Below are 9,764 nucleotides of genomic sequence, written 5' to 3'. Positions count from 1 at the left end.
ATATGTTGGAGGTGATACAGTTCAAATCCTGGGGCTGTTTTAAATTTATCATCTCTTCCCTCCCCCGCTACAAAAAAAGAAGGAAAAAAAATCAGAGAAGTCCTAAGGTAGCAGGATAGCAGGGACATGGTAAGGAGGAAGCTGCTCTCAAGTTACAGTTAATCATCTTATCTTTTTCCAGGTCTAACTTAGAACAGTGCTTGACACATAGTAAGTGCTTAACACATACCATAATTATTATTTAACTCTGTCCAGCAACACTACTTGTCCTGTTGACACCTACTGCCCCCATCAACTATTTCTAATTTTTATCTCCCTCCTTAAGTGCCCAATGTCCACGCCTCTTCCTCACTGCGGGCAGGCAATGTATCTGTTGTATCGTACTCTCCCAAGCGCTTAGTACAGTACTTTGCATATAGTAATACAATTGTTTGAATGAATTAATGAATGATTTTCTCACATGGAATGACTTTGTCTAAGACAAAATTGAAATCATCAGGTGTGAACTCCCCCCGGTTTTCCCATCACCTCCCCAGTCCCGGCCCCATCCACTCCCACCCGTCCTTTCTCAAGAGATTGTAAGATCGTTATTGGCAGAGAATGTCTCTGCTAATCCTGTTGCATTAATTCTCCCAAGCGCTTAGTACTGGGCTCTGCACAGTAAGTGCTCATAAATCCGATTGTTTGAGACCTCCTACCTCCTTTCAAAATCTACTCCACTTGTGCGTCTAACCCTACCCCACTGCGCCTTACTAAAACACTTGCACTTACCCACTTTGCCCCCGAGACTGCCATCTTCAACCACTAACTTTCCAATGGCTCTTCCCCCTCCTCTTCCGATCCCACCCATGTATCCCCAGCATTAAAAAAAACCTCTCCGTTGACTCCAATGCATCTTCCAGCTAGCGCCTCACCTCCTACAAATCCTTTCCAAACTCCTTGAATGAGTTGCCTACACCTGCTGCCTCCACTTCCTCTCCATCAACTCCCTCCATAACCTTTGAAACCTGGCATCTGCCCCCACCACTCCACTGAAACTTCTCTCTTCTGGGCCCCGAGGAACCGCTCTTTTGATCAAATGTAGTGGATTCTACTTCATCCTGACCCCTCTTGACTTTCAGTCTGCCTTTGACACCATGGACCTTCCCTTATTCCTGGAAACACCATCGAACCTTGATTTTTCTGACTGTCCATACTTCATTCGCCTTTATCTCCTCTGGCCACTCTTTCTTGGTCTCTTTCACTGGATCCTCTGCTTCCCACCACCTAACTTTGGGGGTCCCTTGAAATCAGTCCTGGGTCCCTTTCAATTCTGTTTATAACCACTGCCACAATTTAAACTATCTCTACCCCCATGACTCCCAATCTACCCTCTCCAACCCTGACTTCTCTGCTCTCTTGCAAACACTCTTTTCTTCCTGTCTTCAGAACCTCTCAAACCCAACGCATCCAAAACTGAACTCATCTTCCCTCCCTGACTTTCCCATCACTGTAAATCTCACCATCCTCTCTGGCTCCACAAGCTTACAACTGTGACGTTTTTCTTGATTTCTCGCTCTCCTTCAACTTGCATATGTATTTGGGTCATCCAGTGCTGATGGTTCTACCTTCATAAGACTTCCAGAATCTACCCCTTCCTCACCATCTGAACAGCCACCCTGTTGGTCCAAGCAGTTGTCACATCCTGTCCCAACTACTGCATCAGCCTCCAAGCCGCCTTCCCTTTCTCCAGCTTTTCCCTTCTTCAGTTCATACTTCACTCTGCTGCCCAGATCTTTTTTCCTAAACCACATTCTACCCATCTCCCCGCACCTCAAAAGTAGCCAAGGGTTACCCGTTCCTCTCCAAATCGACTCTTAAGGTACCCAATCAGCTCTCTCATCACTACTTATCCTTACGCCACTCCCACTATAACCCAGCCCGCTCACTTCAATTCTCTAATGCCAGTCCACTTACTTCATCTCTCATCATCTATCCTTTGCTTAAATCCACCTGGAGCTCCCTCTTTCATATCCAGCAGACTATCCCCCCACAACCACTCCGCAATCTTCATAGCCCTACTAAAAGTCACGTCATCTCCAGGAAGTCTTGATGGCCTCTCTCATCTCCCCACCTTACTTCCCTCCCTACTGCATCACAAACACCCGAGTCCCCATTCCCCTAGCACTTACCCTAACTTCTCTCCCCACAGCACTTACGTATATATCTTTATACTCGGACGCTTCCTCTACCTGTAGCTTTAGTGGGATGCAGTATAGGCTAGTGGATAGAGCAAGGGTCTGGGAATCAGAAGGATCTGGGTTCTAATTCCAGCTTCTCCACTTATCTGCTGTGTGACCTTTGGCAAGTTACTTCACTTCCCTAGGCCTCGGTTGCCTCAAATGACAAATGGGGATTAAAACTGTGAGCCCCATGTGCAGCAGCATGTTCTGTGTCCAACCAGATTAGCTTGTATCTACCTCAGTGCTTAGTACAACGCCTGGCACATAGTAAGTGCTGTAATGCCATAAGAAAGTGCCACGTTCTGCCACTTCTCAGCTATGTGACTTTGGGCAAGTCACTTAACTTCTCTGTGCCTCAGTTACCACATCTGCAAAATAGGGATTAAGACTGTGAGATCCATGGGGGACAACCTGATGTCCTCGTATCTACCCCAGCACTTAGAACAGTGCTTGGTACATAGTAAGTGCTTAACAAATACCATCATCATCATCATCTCTCTAGAATGTAAACCCCTTTAAGGCAGTGATCCTATTATCTCTTTTGCACTTGGCCAAGAACTTAAGACAATGCCCAGTGCACAGAAAGTCCTCAATAAATACAATTGCTCGCTATCTTTCTGCATAGTTCCAAAATCTCTTTACTGAGCCAATTTCTTTTTTTTCTCTCACAGGATCGCCTTCCCCCCTCCTATCTCAGCTCACTACTCTCCTACTACAACCCAGCCCACCCACTAATGCCAACGTATTCATTATACCTCGATCTCGTCTATCTTGCCGTCAACCTCTCATCCATATCCTTCCTCCATCCTGGAACGTCCTCCCTCCTCATATCTGACAATGATACACTCCCTCCCTTCAAACCCTTATCAAAAGCACATCTTCTCCAAGAGGCCTTACCTAAGTCCTCCTTTCCTCTTCTCACACTCTTCTCTTCTCGCACTCTCTTCTGCATTGCCGACTTGCTCCCTTTATTCACCTCTCCACCTCCACAGCTTCACAGTACTTAGGTACATATCTGTAATTTATTTATATTAATATCTGTCTCCCTCTCTAAGCTGTAAGCTCAGTGTGGACAGTTTGTTATACTTTCATACTGTACTATCCCAAGTGCATAGTACAATGCTCTGCACACAGTGAGCGCTCAATAAATACAACTGACTCTTTATTTGTTGATGGCTCCCGATTTGGTCCACTTGCTTGGCTTGGCTCTGTACTTCAGGGAGAAGGGCAACGTAATGAATATGGACTTACAGCATTATGACCTTTTAAAAATAAAATGCTCCACCCAAGCAAAGTTTCAATATTTTCATTAACAAAGACACAGTTCTGATGCTTTGTTCCTCTTGTTTTGGGAACAAAGGATATTGGGAAACCACCCCAACTCCCACAGAACACTGAGCTGCAAAATCTATTAGAGAAAGAACACTTTATTCCTAAAAAGATAACAAAAATGAAATACAAGTTGTGAAAATATATACAAAGTTATCAGTTTACAAATACTGAAGAAATATTTACATTTCCCATGTTTTAGATTCTTTCCTTAAATAATATCATGTGCTCTCAAGAAAAGACAAGAAGTGAGCCCTGCTCAAAACACTAGTGTGGAAAAAGAGTGGATAAAATCATTTATCAGAAATAGGTAGAAAAAATATAAAAATAAAAAAATTGGAGTACTTTTAAAACAACAGCTCTCTATTATTCTTGGACATGACTTACAATCTGATTTTAGTTGAAAGGTCATTTATATAAAACCTGCTCCAATGTAGTGAAAAGTGCTTTTTTCTTTATCTTTTTCTTTGGGTTTAGATGGAAATTCAAGCTACTTTATCAAATGCAAACACAATGCTGTTAACTTCTTGACTAGTCACAAAATAATTTTTGAAAAAAGATTTCTACTTTTCTTTGGTAAAAGGTAACATTTCATTGGAATACGTTAAGTATTTATTTTTTAAAAAAAGAAAGCAGTGTTTTCATCACAGTGACCTCTCAGAAGGAAACTGTCATTTGAGCAGCACAATACCAACACTTAAGAAACCATCTTAAGACCTGCACAGCAGTCGATTTGTGCAATTTCTAAAAAACGCTAGATACTAATATGAAATATAAAAACCTTACATGATTTAAATTTTTAAGTACCTACCTTAACTCAAATTCTATTTTTTCTCATAGATTCAGTGTAAAAGCTACCAATAATACTAATGAAGTGAATACATCGTGGTACAAAATCAAGTTTAAAATATCTTAATTCTGCATAACTTCTAAAATATAAAATCCTTATAAACGACTGTAACTTTGAAAAGTAAATACCCAAGAAGGACAAAATACATTTAAGTTAGCAAGCAAAAGAAAGCTTTGATTTAACATTTCAAAATCAAAACCCAGCCTACAATGAAAGGATTTCAAGAAAATCTTTCCTAAGTCGAAAGCTACAATTCCCACTCCCACCCCATTCCCGATTCCCCTCACAATATTACTAATTTTTGCATTTCAGTCCTTTAGGTTACCCAGCAGGTATCAGTATTGTCTGATTGAATTAAGGCAGAGAGCTTCTGAAATTTCTTCTCTCCAGCAGGCAATTTCACTTTTGGGTTTTAAGTGCAAATCAGAGATGCATATAGGTTTCCTTGCCAACTGTAGTTTTCAGAATCCATGTTCAATTTTCTGCTTATCATTCTGGTAATCCATTCAATAGTATTTATCGAGTGCTTACTATGTGCAGAGCACTGTACTAAAATGTGGTATACAATATTGAGTAACAGCAGTTTTTGTGGCTGGGGATAATACTAGCAGGTGTTTTAAGCTGGCTACACTTACCTGCTACATCAAGCACTGGGACAGCACTGAGCTTTTCCCATTATTGTTTCAGCAGTCCATGGATGTTACGTAGAAACCTCACCGTAACAATCAACAGTAAACTACCAGTGGCACTTTGCTAAGGTGACCTGAGTGCGAGGTGCACAGAACTGGGATAAAAGTAAACTTTAAAAAGTTGACCTGATTATTCCTGCAGTTTGAACAGAGTAACTAACAGGATGAAAATATTTTTCTCCTCCTCCCCACACAGCTGGAATTTTAGCCAGTGTGACTGAAGCTGGACAGACTCAAACCCCCTTACCCCATAAGCCTCTGGTCTTCCAGGCTGTGGTTTTGCCAAAGGTGAGGACTGAACCCTGGTTGTTGGCCTCTAGAACGTAAGCTCGCTGTGGGCAGGGAACGGGTCTGGTTACTGTTGAATTGTACTTTCCCAAGCACTTAGTACAGTGCTCTGCACACAGTAAGCGCTCAATAAACACGACTGACTGACTGGCGAAGGAAGCCTGTACATTATTGCTTATGAGGCATTTGCCTTTCCAGTGTAACCTGAATCCCCAGATCAATAACAGTAAATGAAACTACATGGTTGAAGTGGTTTTTCTGTGGATTTTAGCCATTCCCTGCATCCTGGTCTTTTTTAGTGTTTGAAGCAGAGTGAACAAGCAGTGAGATGGAGCCTTTGGGGCTGCTTGGTTGTGAAGGGCTGGAGGTATGCAAAAGGCTGCCCTGTAGTGGATAAGTTTCTGTAAAATCATTTTTTGAAGCTGCCCTAATGGAACAAAAGAAAAAGAAATATTGAGGCGTATTGAAACAAAACACACTTTAACACAAGCACACTATATATGTACACTTGTATTAACCCATAGAGTCTTGTCATTGACAATTTTTAGCCCTGTCACCTTGAGTCTGTAGACTTGGGCTCTAGATTGTAAGCTCACTGTGGACAGGGAATGTGTTGGTTTACTGTTATACTGTACTCTCCAAAGTTCTTAGTACAATGCTCTGCACACAGTAAGCACTCAATAAATACGACTGAATGAATTGAGTGAATGAATGAGTCCACATCGCAAACCTCCATTCGCTTCTCCCAAAGACTCAGGATCCCGGCACCTTCCCTCTCCACCCACCCTCCTTGTATTCTCTTGGCAAAAAGTGAAATGCCAGAGCCATTCATTCAATCAATAGTATTTATTGAGCGCTTACTGTGTGCACTGTACTATGCATTTTGGGGAGAGCGATACAACAATAATCAGACACATTCCCTGCCCACGATGAGCTTATCGTCCAGAGGGAGCTTACACCTTGACTCGGTCTCATCAGGTCCTCAATGAACTGGAACCTTAAATATGAGCCAACAACTGGCAAGAAAGGCAAAGCAGGAGCCCAGGGTATTCCATGGGTTCTTAGCTATTATTCCAAGAATCACTGTATAATCAATAATACAATCAATGAAGTTTATTGAGTTCTATGTGCACAGCACTGTACTAAGCTCATGGGAGAGCACAGTACACCAGATTCTATTTAGTTGCCATTGTTTTTACAAGATGTTCTTCCCCTTGACTCTATTTATTGCCATTGTTCTTGTCTGTCTCTTCCGATTAGACTGTAAGCCCGTCAAAGGGCAGGGACTGTCTCTATCTGTTGCCGACTTGTTCATTCCAAGCGCTTAGTACAGTGCTCTGCACATAGTAAGCGCTCAATAAATACTATTGAATGAATGAATGAATGAAGATTCGATAGGCACATTGCCTGCCCACAACAAGCTTACAGACTAGAGGGGCGACAGACCTTAATACAAATAAATACATTTTGGATATGTACATAAATGCCAAGGGGCTGAGGGTGGGCAGAAAATTAGGTGTTTTAAAGGGTACAGAGCCAAGTGTGTAGATGATGCAGAAGAGAGAGGGAGTCAGGGGAAAAGAGGAATTAAATGGGAAAGGCCTCCAAGAGGAGATGTGACCTTAATAAAGCTTTGGAGCTGGGGTATATATGGAGGGGGAGGGAGTTTCAGGCCTGAGGGAGGATGTTGGAAACGGGTCGGAGATGAGATAGGTGAGATCGAGGCACAGGAAATAACGGGCTCTAGGGGAGCAAAGGGCATGGGCTGAGTTGTAGTACGAGATGGCAAGCTGATTGAGTGCTTTAATCCCCTTCTATTAGAAGTACAGCCACACTCCAAGTTCACACACAGCCCCACCTAGAACAGTCGCTGAGAGCCTGATATGAAAAAGAAGGCCAAGTCACAGTTCTGCAAGCCACTGTTGGAAGCTTAACATGCAGAAAAGCTAGCAGGAGAATCTGTAGTACTTCTATACCGTTTCTGGGCAGTGCCGTTTTAAGCACTGAGGGGTATTACAGGAAAAGCAAAAAAGGTATGAGTTAGAAATGTAGTGTCATTTTTAAAAACACCAATAAGGTAGTGGAATGTATCATAGGAGTATGATTCACGCAAGACTTGGAATCATTCTTCGGCTATGTAAGTGCTTAACAAATACCACCACTACCATCATCACTTGACTCTCGACTAATCATTAAAGTCTGGAGTCCAGTTTTCGCCATCATATTTTAAAAAAATGAAGTGGAGAAACAGGAGAGGGTCCCAAGACCTTAACACATTAGGAGGAAAGGCTGCAGTAATCAAGGCGGTTTAGCCTTGAGATGAGGAAATTAATTGATTTAAACGTCTCCCAGTATATGAAGGATTTTTATGGGAAAGAGGCTTACCCATTGTTAAAAAACAGGTCAAATTTAAGGCTGAAGAGATTTTGCCTGGCAAATTTTAAAATATTTGAGGGTGATAGAAGACAAACATACTACCAAGGAAGATTGTGGCTCTTTCCTTAAGGATGGACACTAACCAATCGGAAAATTTACTGAGCTCCTACTGTGTGAAGAAGACAGAACTAAGCACAACAGAGGTAGGGGGACCCTGTCCTCAATCAAGCAATTATATTGAATGCTTACTGTGTGCACTGTACTAAGCACTTGGGAGAGTACAATATAACAGAGTTGGTTGAAGCCATCCATGCCCACAAGGAACTAACAGTCTAGAGGGGGAGACAGACATTAATATAAAGAAATTAAGGATATGTACATTAGTGGTATGGTGTTGAGGAAGGGATGAATAAAGGGCACAAATCTAAATGCAAGGGCGATACAGAAGGAAATGGGAGAAGAGGAAATGAGGGATGAGTCGGAGAAGGTGTCTTGGAGAAGATGTGCTTTAAATAAGGCTTTGAGGGTGGGGATAGTGATCATCTGTCGGACATAAAGAGGGAGGGCTTTCCACATTAGAGGAAGGGCTTGGGGGAGAGGTCGGTGGCAAGATAGATGAGTAGGTTAGCTTTAGAGGAGCAAAGTGTGTGGGCTGGGTTGTAGTCGGAAATGAGGGAGGTAAGATAGGAGGGGGCAAGGCAATTAAATGCTTTAAAGCCAAGGGAGGTGAGGAGTTTCTGTGTGGAGGTGGTTAGGCAACCACTGGAGATTCTTGAGAGTGGGGAAACATGGATTAAACGGTTTTGTAGGAAAATGATCTTGGCAGAAGAATGAAGTATGGACTGGAGTAGAGAGAGGAGGGAGGCAGGGAGGTCAGGTGCAGATAGCTTCAGGTGCAGGTACTTCAGATGCAGTAGTCAGGTTGGGACAGTTTAAGTGCTTGGATGAATAAGGTAGCAGTTTGGATGGAGAGGAAAGGGTGGATTTTAGCAAGGGGACAGATGGACCTGAGCTGCTTTACAGTTGGGAGAGAAGAGACAAGTACGAATGGTTTTAAGAAAGTGAAAAGAATAATCACTTCCAATCCCTTACTCTCACCATTCTTTCTGCCTGGAATTCCCTTCAGCCTCAAATATCAATCGATGGCATTTATTGAGAGCTTATTATGTACAATCCACTGTACCAAGCGCTTGGGAGAGTACAATAGAACGAGGTTGGTAGACAAGGTCCCTGACCACTATGAGCTTACAGCCTAGATATGCCAGGCCACAGCTCTCCTCCCTTTCTAAGTCCTCCTAAAGTTCGAACTTCTCCAAGAAACCTTCCCCAATTAATTCCTACATTTTAAATGATCAATTGTCCAAACTATATCAATCATCACCCTTAACGCTTATGCATTTATAGCCATCCTCAGCACTGAATTATATTGAACATTTAATTATTCAGCTATTTTACTTTAATCAACCTGATTACCTTGCATTCATTCATTTATTCAATTGTATTTATTGAGCACTTACTATGTGCAGAGCACTGTACTAAGCACTTGGAATGTACAATTCAGCAACAGATAGAGACAATCCCTGCCCAACTACGGGCTCACAGTCTAAACGGGGGAGATAGACAACAAAACAAAACAAGTAGTCAGGCGTCAATACCATCAAGATAAATAGAATCATAGATATATACACATCATTAACAAAATAGAGTAATAAATAATATATACAAATATGCACAAGTGCTGTGGGGAGGGGAACGGGGAAGAGCAGAGGGAGGAAGTAGGGGGAATGGGGAAGGGAGGAGGAGCAGAGGGAAAGGGAGGGCTCAGTCTGGGAAGGCCTACTGGAGGAGGTGAGCTCTCACTAGGGCTTTGAAGAGGAGAAGAGAGTTAGTTTGGCGAATGTGAGGAGGGAGGGCATTCCAGGTCAGTGATAGGACGTGGGCCAGGAGTCGACGACGGGACGGGCGAGAATGAGGGACCGTGAGGAGGTTAGCGGCAGAGGAGCGGAGTGT

At 42.7% G+C, this 9,764-nt stretch overlaps 1 protein-coding gene across 1 annotated transcript in view; it reads right to left on the bottom strand.

Moving 5' to 3' along the window:
* Positions 1-3,631: 3,631 nt before the first annotated feature.
* FZD6 (frizzled class receptor 6) overlaps positions 3,632-9,764 on the bottom strand; it is a 48,847-nt gene continuing 42,714 nt past the window's right edge. Inside the window, exon 7 of the mRNA XM_029063367.2 lies at positions 3,632-5,805. Within this exon, the coding sequence (XP_028919200.1) occupies positions 5,646-5,805 (160 nt within the window). The 3' untranslated portion in view covers positions 3,632-5,645. The remainder of the gene's footprint in view (positions 5,806-9,764) is intronic.

The sequence above is a fragment of the Ornithorhynchus anatinus genome, chromosome 4 (assembly GCF_004115215.2).
Source record: "Ornithorhynchus anatinus isolate Pmale09 chromosome 4, mOrnAna1.pri.v4, whole genome shotgun sequence".
Taxonomy (NCBI): Eukaryota; Metazoa; Chordata; class Mammalia; order Monotremata; family Ornithorhynchidae; genus Ornithorhynchus; species Ornithorhynchus anatinus.
The sequence above is the reverse complement of the archived record's forward strand: the minus strand, read 5'-3'. Positions and strand labels throughout refer to the sequence as shown.